Genomic DNA, 22,251 nt, shown 5'->3' on the forward strand with positions numbered 1-22,251 from the left:
GCCGACCTCAAAGTTTCCCCGGTCTGGGGTGCTGCAAGTTGATAAATTATATATGCCGTCCCTTAAGGGTTAAAATTCACTAACTGGTAATCTAACATGCTGCATATTAAATCTTTTGCTTGAACATGAAAACACATTTACTTTATAAAATAAGGCCATAGTATATGTCGTAAGAGTGAAATTTATCATATACATATATTAAAACAATATCACGTGTAGCCAATTTAGGAAAATCTGTGACAAAACACTTCCAAAACTTTTGTTTACCTAATATTCTTCATCAGATCTTGGTTCAATGTTAAAATAATGAAAAAAAAAATAAAAAAAATATTTTTTTCATAACACTGATATTGCTTGCAATGCAACCATAATTTTCAATAATCCTATTTGATTATCTTTATGCCTCAACACTGACAAAAAGACAAACAGACATACAGTATACAAAAGTATTATATACTGTCGCTAAACGCATCCACCAATATCAAAGGGTGGGTGTGGCCTTGTGATTCGACCATTTGAGTAGTGGCAACATGAACCAGCTGGAACTTAGGTCTACAACATATACAGAGACAATGAAAAGATCTTGAATAACATTTATTTAATATTTGATATACAAATACTGTATTTGTATTTTCATAAAATTAAATTGTTCTATTTCTTAACCACTTCAAAAATAATAATGGTTTACTAGCAAACTGTTGCCTATGCAATTACTCTGTTGTTAACACCATGATTTTGTTCCTAAGCCCAAGCTTGTTCATTTTTTACTTGCTAAATATGCCCTTTGAGCACAGCCTAGGACTTCAAAATTCAAAGAAAACTTGTTGTAACTCACATTCCCACAGTATTTGGAAGATTTTGTTATGACTAATGAGCTTATTGGGTCACTGTTATATTGCAATGAGGTAGTTATGATGACCACTCTGAGTAGCAAGTTCAGCAGTACTGCTAACCTTATCGCAATGTACTTTGTGCTAAGCAATGTAAAAGAATCAGTTTGTGTTACAGAGATTACAAATTATTCCAACGAATACGAAATATTTATACCCATAAAGAAAATTAAGGAGCGGATGCAGAATTTGGAGCCAGGTAGATGTGAGAAATCCAACCTTGAAAATGGGCCGAACCTAACATTTCCTAGGATGCCATGTCCTGACATAATCAGACATTCCCTTCCCAACCTGACTTAGGGTGCCATCACCTAGCCTGGCTGGGGGGGGGGGAGCATTTTGCCCCATCTGAACCCCCCCAAAATAACACTCACCAACAGGCACTGGGTGGTTTAGGGCATAAAGGCTTAGAGTAACTTTTACTGTATGGAAATTTTCACTGGGAAGTGAAATTACCAATCCCTACCCCTGTCTCCCTACTCTGCATACTAATAATGTTAGCTAGGCCTACGAATTTGAAAATATATTGAATTATGTGACACTGGAAATAAAAAACTTTGACACTACTTCGCAACCGTTGCACTGAGTCTGAGATTTTGGATGATACAAAATGAATCATGCTGAATCACAGAGAGTTACCTTTGGGGAGTTTTCCTAGTACCCTATCCTAAGAGCCAATGGACGGTAATCAGAAGCTTTCAAATCAATGAAGAGGATTGGCATCGTGCCTGGTTCAAGAAAGCTGGCTAGCCTAAATGTTCGCTAATATAACCTACCGATTCGGTTCAGCGCAGGCTAGGTGAACTTATCCTAACGGTAAAAATCAAGCCTAGACCTTTGGAAATGAAATGGAAGCGATCTTATGTTGTAAGAGAATACCTTCAACCCTTGTCGATAATTAAAGGCAGTCGACATGTCCGTGGACAAACTAAATGTAAAAACCAGTTCAAACTAGCGTGTATTGCGCTACGATTACTTTGGGCAAGACTACGCCGGGCCTACATCGCCAATAACAAACTTCTCATCAATGGCGTCCTTAATAGACTACATTACATCACGCACTGTCATCCATTACGTAAGACTCCGATCAAAAAACATAACTAATAAATAACATTAAAAAACTTCCCCTTGATCACCAAGGGTCCGAGATAGTACCTTGGTATGAGACAGTTTCTGAGCGATATGATACTGTATCCTTTCACAGACTAAGATAAATACTGCAATAGTTCTCTCCTTATCGAGTAGGTCGAAACAACCCCTGGGAGGTTGACATTGCCAATGGCTATTGATAACACATTTTTGTCATGATTCTCGTACGTGTAACATTTCTTCTAGGATACACGTTAGCCTCATTATTATTATTATTATTATTATTATTATTATTATTATTATTATTATTATTATTATTATTATTATTATTATGAACATAAACACTATTGATGAAGAACTCTCTTCATATTTTTTTCGTTTAGGACTGTTGATACTTTTGATAGACGTATGGTATAGCAATTTTGGGCCAGGACAGAGGCCTAGAGAAGGCCCATCAAGCACTTTTGATAAATGAAGTTACAGCATCAACATATGATGATAATCTCTACTCTTAAATTTCTAAAGGGCTTCAAAGACCCCGTGCATCCCAAGGTGTGGGAGGCGATAATGGTTATGACGAAATGCTACACTAAATATAAAAAAAAACAGAATGACTAGACTAAATTACTTAGCCGTGTTTTATATATTCAATAATAATCAACCAAATTACGAACGAACAACTGTGCAGAAACTAAAGCAGTAATTGATTGATTCTCACAAACAGAAGCAGCACAAGTGAGTGGAAATTTCTCTGCTGATGCCTGCTTTTAAAGTGTGTTTGCGGGCAAAATCCTTTTAATTACGGAGAGCAGCTTTGTTTTCATCATGTCAAACAATAATTAACATATTTGGAAATAATTTTTCACACAAAAAATTACCTTGTTATTATCACGCTAACATAAACATGGAAATAAGAATTTCTTTTTTATTAAATTCCATCCAAAGCAAAAATTGATTGCACTACTATGCAATACGTATTTAGATAAAAGTGGGGTTTTGCAAGTGACGTATCAGCAGACATTACAAGTGTTCGCTCGTAGCTATAAAACGAAATTGTAAAATCCACATTAACAAAATTAACAAATCATGACTATGGTTAAGCTTTGTCAGCATCGCCTCTCAAAAATAAAAGTAAAAAATAATGAAAACAAGGACTGAACATAATCAAAGATGTATTAAACAACAACAGGAATCGTTAAGAATTTGCTGGAAGTCGTAACAGGAACAGTACAGATAAAATTCAACTTGTATTTCGAAAGACTTTTACAACTACAATCATTTTTGTGCCCACGATTGCAATTGTTCTTCATTTACACTTGTATTCAGATAAACCACAAGAAATTACAAAAACAAAATTGCATGCGTCGTGACATAAACTCGAATGTATAATAGAGGCTGAACTCTTCTAGAGGACGGGAAAGTGAGCTCACGCCCTTTTTAATCAATTATTTGATTGGAAAGCGATTTTAACCAGAAAAAAGCGATTTTAACCAGAAAAAAGGACCCAGCCAGACAAATAAGATATAAGATTTAAGTTTCATACAGTCTTTTATGAAACTATCAACAATGTCAGATTTGAATTCTATTACTTTTTTACTCTTAAACTAACGTTATTTATTCTTTACCTGAGAAACAGGACTTTGTCCAGCAGTTTTAAAACAGCTGACTAGTTTAGCCTCCTGTGTTTTTGTGGAACTGGTTTTATTTCTTCTGCAGGGAATTATCATTTCTGCCTGGCGAGACCTAATATAAATTATGTTATAATTTTTTTATTCATTTTTCCGTCAGCTATCTGAGGAATATCTGCAATTGCTAAAATATATGCGAGGCGGTCGCAGTGGCTGTGCATCCACTTTCATCAGTTGTATTCTGCACGCTATTTGTCATACCTTGGTCATCTCAGACACCGCATTTAGTATCCTTATGTCAGATGGTAGCTATATAATAAATACCCTCAAACCATAGGCTATTCCACTATCTCTGTACCATGTCTTTCCGCAGTCTTGAGTTTGACTCACCTTGCTTAAAGGTACAGTTTCAGACACTTCTCTTCTGAATGTTAATTTGAAGAACTTACATACATTTTGGCTGTGAATCAGTTTGTTACAATATACTTGGTTATCTTGGGTGACTGACAAAAGATCATCAATCCTTAATTCATCAAGAAAAATACATATTATTTTTTTACCATATAATTACATCACTACTGATTCATTATCGTACTGGCACCATTATCTTTAACATAAGCTACATAATTACAATTTAGTGAATCCCACTGACTTGTGTTATGGCTAAAAGAATCTTGCAACACTTAGATCATTTTTACGATATGTTTTCCAGTATTTAATCATGGCTCTGCATATGCAGCTTCTAGACACAACGATTATCTTTCATGAGATAACCATTACATGACTATAAGACATAAAATGGCTACACCAAGAGAAGAAATGTCTTCGATCTCACTTTTTACTCCACTTCAGTAATGAGGAGCTACGTTAATGTTATCGTTACTGATAAAAACAAACCTGTTCTTTAGGAATTTGAACCATCGCCCTGTGATTTACCAGGCCGACACTCTATCCCTTTAGCCACAGAAGGAATGAAAGGAGCGGAACCTGATATGCAACCGCTCATACTTTGGAATCATAGCAGGCCTGTGCTACCCACAGCTATGGCTTTACCCCTTCCCTACCCCACCAGCGTGATTACTGATTACCCATACTTAACATTGCTCCCCAAAGGCAAAGACGTGAAGTGTGAATGGGGCGGGAAGTGAATAGCACTATAGATAATAATAGTGCAGTCAGCATACTATACCGTTTACTCGTCTGAGTGGTGTTCATGCTGTGGTTCGTCTAGTTTCTTTGCTACATGTGTTGTGGCACACTTCGTTTCAGCAAGTTTTTCAAAAAATAAAGTGGTGAAAAAGGCCATCAAAAGCTAAGTCGCGTCAAGTGCCACCTCTCACAGAGAAATTAAGTCTTATATCTTTTGAAAAGTAACATAAACTTTACTACTGTGGGCTGCAAGTTGATAAGAACGAAACAAGCATCAAGAGAGAATAAAGAATTCGTGGAAGTGTTGGCGCTGTTCCTAGAGTGGCAAATATTGTCTCTCAGGTTCATGATAAAGTGCTTGAAAATGCTGAGAAAGCAGAAAGCATCAAGTGCAGGGTTGCGGGGTAGGTCACAAAAGCATATTCATGTTGGTGGCAAGCATTTTTTTGGATAGGTACTTAGCCTCTATGAACACGACAGTGTACGAGGTTCAGGAAAGTGAAAGGAAAGAGTTTTAGGACAGTAATGGATGGCTGACTAGCTATTTAAGTGTTACGGCCTGAACAACTTGAAAGATCGCATGAGATTTGGCATTAGCAGATGCCAAGACAACATCAGGGTCCCACGAAAGGCTAAAAACGGGTTCGATCTGGAAGAAGATGCACGGTCATACCTACATCCATATGGATGTCAAGAAGCTGGTCACATGATAAAACCAAGCCTCATTTATAGAGCAAACAATCTCTGAAGCCTTCAAAGCAATAGGGAAAATGCTTGCCTTTGCTGTGGCGGCTCAACAAGAAGGCTTGGATGCTGGCCATTTTTTTCTAGGATTGGTTCCACAAGTGCTCCATTCCTAAAGCGAAGAAATACCTCCAAAGACAAGGGGCTGCCGTTTGAGTCTGTCATTACTGGCAATGTTACCAGGCATCCTCAAGCTTTCTACTTCACTGAAGAAGAAGAATTATATCGTTCACTTAGCAGAACAGACACATCAAAAGTATGCGCAGCAGAATCATACCAGCTACTGCCAATAGCAAGATGCCATGATACTGACTACAGTCTGACTTGTCATCTTTCCTCGTATAATGCTTTATAGCTTTGGGATCTTTCTGTTATTGTTGGAATAGGATCTCCATATGCTACTTCTCAATAGTAACTGCATAACGTTTGAGTGAAAGCATATTCACCATACTGAAAATTTCCCTTGGAAAACTATCAAGTTCTGCAGCCTTATTGTTCTTCAAACTACTTCCTACTTTTACTGCCTCTGCAAAAGATGGTTTCAGGTCAGTGTACAATGGGCAGCGTGTTACAGATACGACTATTTATACCATAATCAGTAGGTTTGATGCGATTTAGCATACTGCCGAGATATAGACCCTGTGATAATAAGGCTCCTGCCGATTCTTAATAAGGAGGTACCATCAGCTTGGAGTAAAGTTACATCCTACGATTGGGACCATACAGGGAATAAATAAGAGTCTTGTATTTTATGGTAGTCGTTGTTGCCTGGATACTCTGAGACCTGCTTCATTAGCAGTTAGTTTTCTTATAAGAAGCTGGGGCACTTTGGGTTTCAGCTCGCTCTTGCGCATGCTGCGTGCGAAGGTAGTGGTGTATTATTGATAACAGCTTTAAAGGGAGGATTCATTTACTTTACACTTACTGAATATAGTACTGTATGAGCAATGACGAAATAAGCAAAAAATGCGTCGAAGTTTCTTGGGCGCAATCGATTTTTCTGTACAGCGTATAATACTGCTGACACTCAGCCGCGGCCCATAAAACTTTCAGCCTCGGCCAGGTGGTGACCTGTGCTGTTGACACCTATAGCGGTTAGAGGGCTACAATTTGGTATGCTTGATGACTGGAGGGTGGATGATCAACATACCAATTTGCAGCCCTGTAGCCTCAGTAGTTTTTAAGATCTGAGGGCTGAAAAGAAAAAGTGCGGACGGACAGACAATTAGCCATCTCAATAAATTTCTTTTATAGAAAACTAAAACTATCTTCATACTGACTAAAATCATAATCTGATGATAAGTACAAGTAACTTACAGATACCTTAGATGAAACCGGTTGTAAAGACGTCATTTTACCAATGACCTGGTGAGTGTGCTTGCAGTTTGAAGGTCGCTCAGGATTTTCATAATTACGGATTGGCTTCTAAATTCAGCCCAGCCAACTATATTTTTCCAATCTCACTTCCCCAGTTAAGCCGCCCTTTTCCTCAAACTTCTTGGTTGTTTCTCTGCCATGACTTTTCGCCAAATGCCTGTTCAGTCTCACCTAGTACTGACATAAGACACTGGCCATTTTAACTGTCTCCTGTAAAAAATAATGTGTTCTATTTTTTACTGTTGTATCGCTATATTACCTTTGTTTTCACTTACGTATGCTTCTGAGGTTCCTAGTTAATAATATAAAAGCTACTGGTAATTACAGAATGTACAAACAATTCCTTTACGCGCATTGCTTACCAGCGGCATTCGATCTGTAGGTGACTGGATACTTTCAGTGCGTTGTCTCTTTCATAAAATGCTGCGACAAGTTCTACTAAAAAGGCGCCAGGAATACGAAGCGCACTAAGTTCTAAAAAACGAAGCTTTCAGTAAGCTCTCCTCCTCAAATGTATTTATAAAACACTGATTCAGTCACTTAGTTTATTGTACGAATACATAAAACAAATCTGAACATATAACATCATCCGATAACATATATTTTTATTAAGCATACATGATAGTTTAACTTTACTTAATGTAAGATAGACAAGAATCAAAGGAACACACAAATTTTTCGGTACATAAAAATTTTCATTGAAAATAAAACTAGTATACAAATGCGAGTGTGATGGAAGAGTTTGCTAAAGGGAAAACATGTAGCCTTATACAAATCTTTTGGAAAGTCTGTCATTAGATAATTTCAGGAAGTTCAATTCAGGCACAGGATCTGCTCAAGTAGTTGGAGATAGATGGATTCACAATTTCTTCCCGAAGAACAACTGAGTTTGATTACATTTCTAAAAGAAACCAAGCACTATTTCTCAATATTAGACTGGGAATAATTTTCGTCTTTTAAGTAAACTGGATAGTTGAATATATATATATATATATATATATATATATATATATATATATATATATATATATATATATATATATATCAATTTCTCCTCAAAGGTAAACCGAATGTAATTTCTTCTATACAATAAACTAAGAGTAATTTATTTTTTAGAGTACATTCATAAACTGAACCGAGCTCTGTTACTTCCAAAATGAAATCGCGTACAGTTTCTCACCAAAGACAGAGTGCGATTACTTAAAAAAAAAAAACACACACACCAAGCACAATTTATTGAAAATGGCCCCACCAAAATTCAGATATAAGCCGTCCGCTACCTCTTTTCAAATATAAACCGATTACAATATCTTTTTTCAAAAGTAATCCCGACCCAATTTCTTCTCACAATTAACCGGAAAAATTCTTATTTTGTTGAAAAAAGTAAGACGTATGCTATGAAATAAATCATGCAAAATTTCGACTAAACAATAAATAGATTACAATCACTTAAATAAAAAAAACACTATTTCGTCTCCAGCCAACAGAGCACTATTTTTACAATACTGCGACGGTAGAAAAAAAAAAACCTGTTCTAATTCTTAACACTTTGAAATCATTGAAATATTATATGTGAAATGCATCGTACAAATGATGGGGACAAGGGGGTTACTTGTTAACTTGTAAAAATGCCATTAGATGTATGATCACTGCAATCTTTTGAGCTTATGCTATTTCACAAAAAATGTTTAAATATCTTAATTCAAAATTCTAAGAAATAAATATCAAACAAAGGCAGAAAGAAAGAAAACACTGTATTTTGGATTTGCATAAAAAGAACGAATATTTGCAATGCCCCAAATCATAAGTTACTGCATATTGGATAGTTTCTTGCTTCTTATTGAGATGGTCTTTCATTTTTTGTGGCTTTTATACGGTCAACCGCCCGATTTTAAAATACACAGGAAAAGATAACAGCTCACGGAAGGGTGAGTACAGTAGGATGGGTGGATGAAACAGCGAGATGATGATGATGTTGATGATGATGATGATGATGATATAATGTAGTCAATTTCTCATATATCAAATCTGCACTGCGTTTTCACACCTTTTATAATCACAATGGACATTAATAAATCAAAATCTATTTCTGTTAGCTTATATAACACAACAGTCTAGTAACTTAAAATTGATTCACCATACTCCTCGAGGGAGAGAAAGACGAAAACAATGACTAGATATCGACTGTAACTAAACAGAGCCGATAAATACCTAAAACAGAAAGAGTCAACCATGTTCTCGTTTACATCCGGAAACGAAGTGAATTAACAGCGAAAAATCGATCTCACAATCCTTAGTAAATCTCTTCACTGGGAATAAGATGACTTGTAACAAAAAATAAAAAAAAGCATGCAAGAGCATACAGTAAAAAGATAAACCTCTACCCATACAAACTCCTATGGACGCATTCTTAGTTGTTGGGGTCAGCAAGAAACCTTGATGTGATGCTGTTGAAAGTTAAATTCAGTCACTAAATCTACAGTGCTGATCTCTCTCTCTTTTAAAGGCTGGAGCACCTGAAATCCGGATGGGCCACCCATTGAATGTTTTTACCAGCTCGGGTCATCATGCCAATACATACAGAACGTACCCAGAAAGACGATCAAGGATAAAACCCAACCATACCCTTCGATCAGCGATGGCGAATAACTGATTTTGCTAACCTGGGCTAATCCTGTCCCCAAAACAACTGCTACTTCTGACATCATATTATTACGGTGTAATTAAAGTCTCATAATAAAAAGAAGCCGGCCTAGAAAATTACAGTTTGACTCCATAACAAAACATACTGTAAAACAAAGGAAATATACTATACAACAACCCTAAGGAACTAGTGAATGAGCGGAGGATTACATAGCACTGTAACAGTCTTACTCTCCAAACTAGCTGGGTCAGACTGATTGTTAACCATGTAGAAAATTCCAATCACACACACACAAACACACACACACACACACACATATATATATATGTATATATATTTATATGTATATATATATGTATATTTATATATATGTATATATATGTATATATATATATATGTATATATATGTATATATATATATGTATATATATATATGTATATATATATATAATATATATATATATATATATATAATATATATATATATATAATATATATATATATATATATATATAATATATATATATATTTACATATACATTTATATACATACGTATACATATATATATATAAATATAATCTCAACTAACACACTTGACAAGTTTTTACACTGATTTAAAGAAGAACACTCCCTCAAAAGATCCAACCCTCTAATTTGAAATGTCTAACTATTCTTAAGTTCAAAGAAGGAAGATCACAAGCTACAGAACCAGATACTTGTCTTGCACAATCTCTTGATTCTCCTAACGCAGACATATGCACTCTCTCTCATACACAGTACCAAATTTATCAAATTTATCTGAACGAACTAAACTAGCTGAAATGTTTCAAATAAACGAAACGAACTCTCTAATATACAAAATCAACGGTCACATGATATTCCAGTGAAACTTTAGGAGAAGCACATCAGGCAAACAATGTTCTTTGGTCACAAATTTGATGTGTAGTATCCTGCAAATATGAAAATTCAGTACGTCCTAGAGAGCATATAATAAATCGCGAAATTTCACTTGGTAAAGCTTAAGAAAACTCAGGAGTTTTGCTCAGGGTAGACATATGGGATGCTAAACGTTAAAATAAGGTATTAAACAGTACTAAATATTTAAATCTGCAAACTGAGCTAAGTATTTACAAGATCATATGACGACCTTCTTGTTACAAGAAGACTCTGGTATCTAAACTTACTTCTAATATTACTATCCTCGTTGATAACCGGTATTAACGATCTCAGTTAATTAATAATAATAATAATAATAATAATAATAATAATAATAATATAATAATAATAATAATAACAACAAATAATAATAATAATAATAATAATAATAATAATAAGTGATGATGATGATGATGGCGATGAGGATGTTGATGATGATAGTAAAATGATTCGCAGAGAAAAACAAATAAAAACTGTTAAACGTTACCAATTACATCACTATGATGATTAAAAGGAGAAGATTGTAAAATAGAATACAATTATTTCTTCTAGTAAGTAACTCGGATACTCATGATTAACCAAACACTTTATTGGACGGAACAATAAAAAATATTTTTTTACAAAATACATGAACAAATACATAACTGTAACGTAGAAGATGAACTAAACTGCCGAAAAAAATGTAGAGTACACATATCAATACTTCACAACATATACATTGTATATACATTTCAATCTTTATCAGCATAACACAATGAGGTTGCTAATCCCCTTGGAATTAAACTGGGAAAAATCTTTCAAAAGTAACTTCAAAAATGATTCGTGATTAGTACATTACCATACAATCTAGTGCATAAGGTACTAAGAAAACAGCAAGTAACTTACAATTTACCTGTGTGAAAAAGACACTACCAGGGTTATTGTCGAGTAAGGAAGCAATCTCCTTTTGAGTGGAGAGGTGCACCGTCTTCACATATACACAGGGTCTTTTTTCCTAGTGATTCAAGTATCAATGCACCCTTCAAGAAAAATCTAAAGTCTTTTTAATATCTGTCAAGCAAAGCTAGATCTCTGAATGAGGAAGAAGCCATGTCAACAGACATATACATTTTTAAATGCTCGGTCCCTACAGTTAAATGGGAAAGGAAGGAACAATGCATTAACAATTTCCAAGTAGCTATTTACACTAGATGTTGACTGATATCAAAGTTCGATAAATGTTTCGACACCAAACTCTTAGAATATTGTCTTCGTTCACGAGACCACCTCAAATTTTGCTGGACTGAAACCTGAAACTGCTGAAGCCCTGAATCACGAACCACGAGCTCACTGTATTATGTTGTGCAGATGTAGTTGAAATTTTCAGGCCCTTAAATACATCAATTGATTTCGATTTCAAAGTCTTCTACATTGTTTCCTAGTGCCATATTAACATTTGAATGCTTACACGCCCCTGTTTTATTGTCTCATTCACAAAAGTTTATGACGCGATTTTAAACGAAGTGAATGATTTTTAAATACAATGCCGTCAAGATTTAAGCAAACAGTGAACCCTGGTATGTTAAACGTGATTAAACAACACACTTCAAAACTAATGAAAAATCAACATCAGTAACTCAAGCAGTTGTAATGCCAACTGAACTAATCAGCTTCCTCATCCACATATGCGCAGAAGCCTCCTAAATATTAACCAGCATACAACATTCTACCCACGACGCACCAAATGCTGTGAAACTTCCTCCTGTCCTTTCAGAGATGTCACCAGAGTTTGTTCAAAAGTTTCCCACGGGATTGCATGGGGATGTCAACAAAGAACGAAGTTTGAATAAATACATGAAAAAGAGGTAAAGGACAGGTAAGGGAACTAGAGCCTTATTATACTTGAAACAGTTACAGGTGCTATCATATACAGGGAAAATATCAATGACAAAAGCTAGAGATCAGCTTGTGGGCAATGGAGGCGAGTTTTACGCATGAAGACTAGTGTTAAAATTGAATATAAAAAATGCTGATATGTCAAGAGCGATAAAAATAAAAATGTTATAAAAATTAATAAACACCTGAAAATACCTGTCTTCGTGCCTCTGCAATCCACGATGATGTTTGTTTACATTAACTATCTCCTGTTATGTTCGAAAACGTTCAATAGGCAGCAATTTAATGAAAAAAAAGCATAAGTAGACATCAGACTGAAACAGAGCAAAGAAGGAAATGGAGAGTAAAAAGTGAAAAGAAAATCGCTATCTTAGCATAAACAGTGAGCTACAACTTATGCAAAATCTTAAATATGTTCAAACAGATAATAATTTTAAGTTAGGAAAATGGTGAAGACCGCATTACCATATCAACCCTATTCTGAAGTTTCATCTTGTATCTGGTTTAGTTATTAAACAAAATTTATTGCTGGAGCTCGGGAAAACTATGCTGCAATCAGTTTTTAACAAAGCTTCTTTTATCGTATTTTGTGTTTATTTAGTGTGCAATGGAAAATACAAAATAACTCCATTAAGAACTTATTTACTGACTAATGAAGCTTCTGCAGTGTTAGAACACAAGTACAGTACTAACATCCCACTTGGACAAACATTAGTAAATAACAACCCTTCACAATTGTCGAACTGTAAAGTAAGCCCCACAGAATAGAAAGACCGTAAACCCCCAAAGAACAGAGTGGGAATAAAAAGAAAAGAGGGCGAAACAAATGCAGAATGATTATATATAAATGAACAAAACGAATCATTATTTACATACGAAAACTGCAATACGAATCAGAAAAAATTTAGGCAATGGTACACGGTGCTTTAACACATTACTTCTGCGACTATGTACTGCGGCAATGTGGAGGATGTTACGCAGGGCGAGTAGCTCGCACTAGTTATTTGAGTACAGGCACTAGAGGTGTTGACAGAACTTCTCTGTTGAAAGAGAACTTGTGAAAGATGGCAAACGGGACATCTAGGCAATGCTCTGCATCGTAATCACCACTGATGGGAGATAGGGGCACCACCACCACCACCAATGGCATTCTTGTTTAAGAAATAAAATTCCCAGAAACTGTTAACACCTAAACAGAAAGAAAATAAAATAATGGCTGAATAAAAGATCTAAAGGCATGTGGCATTAACGATCATCTCCATAAGGAAATAGGAAAATTTACTTAAAACTACTAGTTTACAGGCAATGCCGCAGGCTACATTTCTTCTAGTGTGCACAAAACAAAGCTTGTGGTCGAAGATAACGCCGTGTATTGTCAGATATTTAGTATCATGAAGTACAATATTACCTATGCAAAGCAAATCATGAAGTGAGAGGAAAATGTGAGATTAGTTATTCAGTGGAGTCTTAGTTTTGCATTTTCTCAACCCATTCTATTCCTCAGTGACAACATCGCTTCCTGATCCATCTAGATCTCTGTTTATGCTCACAGCAACGTTATTCCACAACTGGGGAAGCGAAATATTGCAACAAAAGTAGCACCGTCTGCATACTGTCAGCTTATTTTGTAGAAGAGCTATCAAATCAATAAAAATGAGAAAGGTCCCATAACACTAAAAGATAGGCTTACGCTCACTAAAATTACCATTAACAAGCATTCTGCTGGGTTGCTTTCAAAAGTGAGAATGACTCATATCCACTGTCAAAGTTGTCTTCGACATAACTAGTTCGATCTAAAAGGACATCACAAGTGCCTACTTGTTCCTATGTGCATACTGGTAGTCAGGTAGCAGAAGTCCAGATTCGAGGTCCTAGACTAAAATAAGTGCTTAAAGATCATGTTTTCAGGAATCTTGGTAAGCCCTAGAAGAATCGAGATTGGCATATACCAATAATCGTTGCAATTAGCATTTGTTCAATCTTTTGAAACAGACTTCACTGAACAACTGCTCACTTGAATAAATACTTCAGTAATTGGAAGAAAAAAAGAGAAAACGTGCGAAGGCTTGCAGCAAGGTTTCCAGACTACCTTTTGAAAAATAATGGTTAAACCCTTAAGGACCTCTACACCTGTAGGTCAGGATGACAGGTATCAGGACGAAGAACATCATCTGACTACTTTTAATCAAAAGGTCATATGGAGTTGCTTAGCTTTGATTTTAGGGCTAGTCAACAGTTTTCCTACATTAATTCATTAAGGAGAATTAGACTGAATACTACAGTAGATCCAAATACAGTAATGGGAACTTGATGATTGTTTTATCTAGCAGTTTCTTCCTAATGATCTCGGAAAATCTATAAACTTGTTTCCTGACGACTTTCTGTTAAGTTCTGCTCGTTCAGCTGAGTGTGATTTTGTTTCTCAATACTGAACTTACATCATGTGGATCATCAATCCAAAATTTTATCATGACTGAAAGTGTTCCTTCGTGTTTTTTTTAATTCTTAATGATTGCTAATAGCAACCCTACAAATGATCTTTATAGTATGTAGTCATGCAAAAATGCAATACATAAAATTCACGCCACAATAGCCAGAATCTTACTGCCATTAAACAAAGTTTCTTGTAGTGACAGTGAATACAACTTTTCTTATGCTGATATGCATCAGTGACAGGGTAACTAGAGCATTTAGGTTGCAGATTACTGGGGTAAAGCCAGAATAATTATCAATTACTTCCTGAGCTAAAGCAACTTTTCCAAGATGAAGGATGAATATATTACTGCACTAGTATGAAAAACATATACATAGAAAAAATTATCTTTATTTCACTAGTAAGTACTGTACTCATATAAAGAGAAATATCAACTGATATATCTTGTGTGTTTCAACATATTTAACCGATTACTTTGGTATTATAAATTAGCGTCGCAAAAACTATGGTCATCGACGCCCTCTCAACATGCCATAGCCATGTTTGCTATTAAGCGAGGTTTTGGTTCCCAGAGGGATCACACAACGAAATACTGTGGAGTCAAAATGTCTCTTAGTGTGGCCTCCTGTCAATCTTCTATTCATGTAAACTGCAAAGCAAAACAGTTTCAAAATAAGAAAGTGGGATGATTGTTGGTGAAATAAAAAAAAAATGAAGGCTCAACCACCTCTAAGAATTTCTGTTGTTATTTCCTTCCACAGGTAACCAAATGTGTATAGACGTATGAATCTCAAAACCAGTCAAAGACACTGCGTGGATGCCCCTAGCATACATAAAATAAACAAATATAAGCGGTCAGGTTGCCTGCTATGACGTGACTTGTATTATTCTGAATAATACTAAGAGATATGTTGCGTGAACGTTAACAGAACATCAGAGTCAGCAGCATCAAAACAGCACTTATCTCTTGTAATTCTTACTAATAAGTACCACATGGCAGAGGGCACATTCACAAAAAGTCAAAGATTCTCAGTGATAACCGACAAGGAGTGTATCTTTCGCCTTTTTTTCTAAAACAGTGAGCTGCTCAATAGTTGACACATGAGTGTGAGATGGAATACCACAAGCCACTGTTACTGTACCATACTATCTTTTTTTAAATAACTTCTGTCCTAAAGATGCTGCTTCCCTTCAAGAACAAGTTTTAAAGCACTATTACTGGAGATATTTAAAAAAATGTTTTTGCACCCAAATCTATGATCTTAACCCGTTCCAGGGGCAATACGCGAATTTACGTTAATCATTTTAAAAACTGGGATCTTTTTCATACACGAAAGCTTTTCATTCATTTTTAAAATTAACCTCCACGGTCTTCATTTCTTAAATTCACCGTTTCTTTTACAACTTACAAACGATGATCTGAAGGGAAACAGTCTGAAACTAAACCAAGGGATATAAAATCATGATGCATAGGTGGTGGGTGGTTATGGGATTTTTATCAATAGGATTTACTGTGTTTTATCAGCATCTTGTGATTCCTCATAAATAAGAATACTCAGTCTAACCAAAGCTTGTGTTTCAGAGTACAGGACTTTGTTTAAATTCCTGACTTCTTAATTAATATGACATTGCATTAAATGATTCATTACTAGTGAATATGAATATAGTCTTTAGGCCAAAGGCCGAGCGCTAGGACCTATGATGTCTTACTAGTGTTTACTGCTTCAAAGGATGACACACAACTTTTACGCTAGAAAAGACATCTGTTGAATCTACTCCGGTTCATCACTGATAATTCTACTCCGCTGACGTCTCGACTTGTACTGTACTACAGGCCTCTATTAAGCATCCTATGAAATTGAGAGAAAAGTTTAAGACCCGGAGAGATGTTTTTACAATCCTACGGTTTCTTAATGTGTTGTTTTCTGCGATGGTTGGCTGTACACAAGTGCAACTACTCTCTTAATAAATACAACGTCAAGTGAGCATAAAGATACTCAAGAAAAAGCATCAGTACTCGACAACAACTATGGATTGTACTACAGCAGAAAGTAAGGCTTCAACGTCTTATAAAAATCCTAAAATACTTTCCATAGTATGAGGTTTCTAGTAGAACTAATTCATCCACCACGGACATTTCCAAATATTGAACACTAGCTAATCTATTGTCTCATCTTGGTCCTTTGATGTACAAGTAATTCTAAAGCATGGCAATTGGTTGGACAAAACTTTTCACAAATCACTTAGACTAGAAACACATCAGATTAAGTCACATACAGTATATAGAACTTTGTTCAGTACCTGGTATAGACTAATTTCAGCACTCACTGTGGCTAGTACAGGCTTTTAACTGCTTTGTAAAAATGTCTGGATGTCAGACTGTCTTCTAAGCACCTACGAAAAATCAACATGAGCATTTTTTTGCATTAATGAAATTGAAAACACCATACAAACAAACTCACTGAAGATGAACTGCAACTATCAATGTGTAAGTTACTCAAAAATGATTTCTTACGAGATAATGCACAATTTCTGAAGATATGTTTAAATTATTCTTTGGCATTTACAGCAACAAAATGTTCAGAACCTATTGGCTAAATCTTTGTCCTTTATTACTCAAACGGTAAGTCTTACCAGTATTTAATACATCAACTGGCTTTATGCCAGGGACAAAATGTTTAAAATTTTAATTACACTTTATAGTATATACACTCAACAAAACACTCATTAAAGAAGCATCTAAAATTAACAATGTACAATACAAAAACCTACTTGTGGTAATATGGTACAGATGTTCAAGAATACATGGTATTTACGTATACAACAAACATTTGTTATACTAATAAGGGTATTTATCATGGGCATAGTCCCTATATTCTTTACACGGAATGCAGATAAAATATTGCCAGAATGTAGCAAAGAATAGACTTTACAGCCACTATACGTAGGAGTACAAGGTTATACCAGTGATTTCATAATTCAATTTCATAATTCAATCAAAATCTCTTCACAATCTGGAGAACTTCTATAAATGGTTAGAAAGAAATTTCCATCTCTAATAACACATTAGCTACAAAATAAAGGGTTAAGAAAAAAAAATATATTGTCTGGCACCATAGGTAAGGAGAACCAATTATGCATTACCTATAAACGCTATCACAACACCATTAAATTTCAAAAATCTAAGCGTATTACAATCTCCCTGACATGTTATGAGAAAAATTCAGTCTTCGAGTGTTTTTTTTTCCCTAAATTCCTTATTGGACTGGTGACAGTGATAGTCTACTACAAACAAAGTATTTATTCCAGCTTTATAAATCACATTTCAAGGATCACAAGACAATTTTTTTTCTGAGTAAAGTCGGCAAGTTATTAAGGCAATTGCTTTTCTTAATTGCATATATTTTGAAGACCTTTAATGCATCACTAATACTTCTCTAATAACCTCTAAAAAGGCATTTCATAGCAATTAAGAAGGTACCATAATTCAGTAAAGACGATGGTTTTTAAGATGAGGTTGCTATTATGAATGGTGTATTAATTAAAGAGAGGCAAAGCTGGTTACAATTTAAGTTCAGCACCATTCAGTCATTTGCACTAACACAAGCAAATATCTGTGTTCGAAGTTTACAACATTCAAAAGGCATTTGATGTCTACGACTATGGTTACTTGTGATTTATATCTCCCAACAGTATACTGTAATGTTTAACTAAGAAATGACACCTGTTGTTCTGAAGCCTACTCTAAATGGCCAAACATTAATAAGAAGCAGTAAGAATCAAATTTATAGATAGAAAATGAAGAACTGATGAGAAGTTTCACAATTCCAGTGCAAGGGGAAACAGTATTTCTAAGTCAGTTCATGGCAACAAACAATGTTGGTACTGTCATGTATTTTGTATCACGCTCCTAATCTTAATGTTTCCAGTGCTGTAAAGCTGACCTATCTAGCTTATGGTGGGCTATAAGATCATTCAAATCAAGAAATAACTTGCAATAAAAGGAGAGTCTTTAACATGCTAGGCTGAGAGCAGTATCAACGAAATAATAAGTTCGTATACTTATATCTGACAAAAAAATGCAGCTGGAAAAGGCTATTATGAACATATTTGTTCTTTACTTTAACATTATATGAAATATTGAACCAATGCCACTTTTGGATTAAACCAAGAGGCGAGAGGAATGAAAAATTAACATGCAAGATTGCAATGTCTCTCTTTTAATTCTCTTTTTTTAGATTTATCTACACCCAAAAAGAAATATTAACGAACATACCTGCAACACTATAATCTCCACTATATTTTATTGTTATGGTTTTAACATTACGAATATCTGCGGAATATATCTCATAGTAATTCAATAAATTTTGAAAAATAAATTCTCTAACATTTTTACTAAATGAGAAATCTTGTTTAGATCAGCGCCAATACCTCATGTCCCTTTCTAATTCTTAAAAACACAGAATAAAGTTAATTTTATATTTTGCAGCTGTTAAATCCATCTGCTTTCAAATGTATAAGTTATTATGTAAGGTATTATGATATCAACTAATCAAGCAATTTCAACATGATAGCATTATCAGATATGAGCATTAGCAGCTTCAGCGAAAATGACACTGTGATAGTAAAACATTTTAAGTGGCATCTGATCTCCGTGATAAGGGAAAAACTGCAGAAAGTCACAGAGCTGTCTACGATAAATGTAAAATTCAGATAACGAGGCTGATGACTCACCACACAATGTTCCCGCAGATTTACTAGACTTCACAGCCCCTTAACGATGACTCAAAGCCTTTTCCATCCAGAAACCGAGTAGTACAACCGAAAGGCAGAGGCAACAAATATTTCGATTTGTTCTCTCAGACTACATGATACTCCTTAAATGGTGAGTGGGGGCCCGGTCGAATCAACCTTGCAAAATTCTGTACAGCCGAGTATGTCAGTGCCATGTTGGTATTTTATTTCATTTCAAATTTACTTTTATTTATGTATTGGACTGTGCTTCGTGTGGTTTTCGGCTACTGTTGAGGTTTTTCCATTCTCTTTACTTGACTTTCTACATCAAGTAAGCAAAAGGTGTCATGTCTGAAGCAAGACAAAAATTACCTCTTTGCAAATGGTCCACTACTTCTGATCTCAAGTATGAAAATATATATGGGAACCTCTCAATGCAAGGATCCCATCCAAACTCATGTTTTGATTTGACCTGCGTCTTTACACAAGAATATCAAAATATGTCTCAAGTCTATAAACAAAACAGGTCATATCAAATTTTCCCAAGAAACCTTCAAGCATTTCAGAGGATAATCAGTCGAATAAGAATAAAATCAGATTAAAAATAGTCAACACAAAATTGGAATTACTCGGGTAACTTTATATGAATAAGTGTCTTATTAAAAAATTGAAAAATATCACAACTGCAACAATGCACCAAAGGCTCTATATTCCTTTACGACCACTCTGAGAAAACGATTCTACTACAGAGGGTATACTTTTGACCCCACAGTAAAAGTACATGAAAATGTCAAGAGGTCACGACTGGGAAGAAAAAAACAAGTCTTAAATATATGGTGGACCAAGGTCAAGTTTCCAGCACTGAGCATAAAGGAACCGTGACTTCCGCCAGAATAAATTTCTGAGCTGGGATAGAAATTTCCTTCAAGTTGCTGCTCATGGCAAAACTGTGATTTTCTAAGTATATAAGTAGTAAAATTTTGCTTTTTAATTTGCCAGACTAACGAAAAGCCTGTTATTCTTGCCTTCGGTAAAACCTTAACCCATTATATTACGTTGCACATCACAGTACTAGATTGTGGGTCTCCCAGCTGTATATTTGTGGGGTTAGAGAGAGAGAGAGAGAGAGAGAGAGAGAGAGAGAGAGAGAGAGAGAGAGAGAGAGAGAGAAACTTATTAACAGTCATTAAAGCCAATCAATGTAAAGTTGACTTTACACATCTACAGGGATGCAGTATGTTTCCTAAATAAAGTGCTATAATGTTGTAAGGCTTTTGTATGTTTTATTTGTTTTAAGGTCAAGAGGGGAATTGTATGTCCAGTGCCTTCCTTTCTCGACATTTAAAAAAAAAAGAACTGATTAATTACCATTTGAAGCTTTATGAACTTCAGAGCCTAAAACTGGATAACGACTAAGTAGCTACAGAACGTAAAATGACGAGCATTTTATCTATACCTTATCAAACGACCTCATCTGCACGTATTAAATTATAAAACTGCTTACTGGATTGCGTGAGTAATTCACGAGAAAAACAAATATCTAAAATTGTGTTGTGTTGATGTAATGATTTCTGAAAGCATTATTAGTGGCTATATTGATGGCATCTGTCGCAGAGTTGGTGACTGCGTAGGTCACCTCTGCAGAAAACTCCCTGGAAGACATCAAGTCATGTCTTGCGATGGTGTTGGGCGAAGCGGTGATAGGCGTCGTTGCACTTGGAGTCACAGAGTAGGGCGTTTCGGCCCCCGGAGTGTTCATGTTTGGTGTCATAAAGTTTGGGGTGCCACCGTTAGGCGTGATGGCGTTAGGCGTTTCCTCGCCCGGCGTAGGAACTTCGTAGATGGCACTGTAGGAAGGACACGGGGAAACGGTGACGTTGGTTTCATAGGCTGGGTCGTCGGGTACTATGCTGTACAGGACGGGGAGTGGAGAGGGCGGCTTCCCTCTTGTCTCCCCCCCTTCTCCCAACTCCGCTGCAGGAGGGCACCTGGAGGAGACGAAAACTTATTACAAATTAAACCGTGGCCACCGGGTTTTCTCAAAAGCCTCATCTAGTTGTTTTACACCGAGTGTTGACTTGACAATCTTGTTCTCATATCTTTGGCTATATTATAATGCCTGCCTTCCAAAGTCCTGGGGTTGACTTTAATTTCTTTGTGGTTACACACAAGCTCTTTCCCTCATTTGCTTCCTGTTTCGCTTATTAATTAAATCATCAATTATAAATTTATCTGTGAATTCATTCTATCCATCATGTATTCCTATTATGAATAGTTAAAATAATGAAACTAATTATATAATTTATCATTAGAGTTTAACAATCACACTGAAGTGTCTTAATGTAAGGCATGAACCAAAATAGTAGTCTGAAGTACCCACTTCAAAAACTGCTACCCTGACCACAATAAACACCAAATTATTACGAAATACGGAAATGGTAAAAACTTGATCTAACTCATTCAAATATCCACGCAATTCACGTAAGAACTAATAACAACTTGACCCTCCTAGCGTTTTACCCAGTTATCAAAAGAAATTGCCTTACACCGCTGTGCAGATGGTCAACTGGCAGCAGAAGCCATACCTTGGTGATCAAGATATTACTGGTAACTGGAATCTTTATGAAAAATTATGATGATAAGGATGATAAATCTGTTTCCACGTGTAAAAATAACACAGTTTCTGTTCAAACCACTGACAGCTCTTTTGCACCCATGTCATCCTAGGTAGTCTTCGTGTATAGCAAACT

At 35.5% G+C, this 22,251-nt stretch overlaps 2 protein-coding genes across 3 annotated transcripts in view; both read right to left on the reverse strand.

Moving 5' to 3' along the window:
* Nucleotides 1-2,166, reverse strand: part of LOC136843325 (transmembrane protein 164) — a 77,089-nt gene extending 74,923 nt beyond the window's left edge. Inside the window, exon 1 of the mRNA XM_067111600.1 lies at nucleotides 2,046-2,166. The gene's annotated coding sequence lies outside the window, so the exon portion shown is untranslated. The remainder of the gene's footprint in view (nucleotides 1-2,045) is intronic.
* Nucleotides 2,167-15,143: 12,977 nt separating this feature from the next.
* Nucleotides 15,144-22,251, reverse strand: part of LOC136843327 (serine-rich adhesin for platelets-like) — a 494,565-nt gene continuing 487,457 nt past the window's right edge. For both annotated transcript variants that reach the window (XM_067111602.1, XM_067111601.1), the window contains exon 5: nucleotides 15,144-21,489. In XM_067111602.1, coding sequence (XP_066967703.1) covers nucleotides 21,042-21,489 — 448 coding nt within the window. In that variant the 3' untranslated portion in view covers nucleotides 15,144-21,041. The remainder of the gene's footprint in view (nucleotides 21,490-22,251) is intronic.

Source organism: Macrobrachium rosenbergii, chromosome 11, assembly GCF_040412425.1.
Source record: "Macrobrachium rosenbergii isolate ZJJX-2024 chromosome 11, ASM4041242v1, whole genome shotgun sequence".
NCBI classification, from domain to species: Eukaryota; Metazoa; Arthropoda; class Malacostraca; order Decapoda; family Palaemonidae; genus Macrobrachium; species Macrobrachium rosenbergii.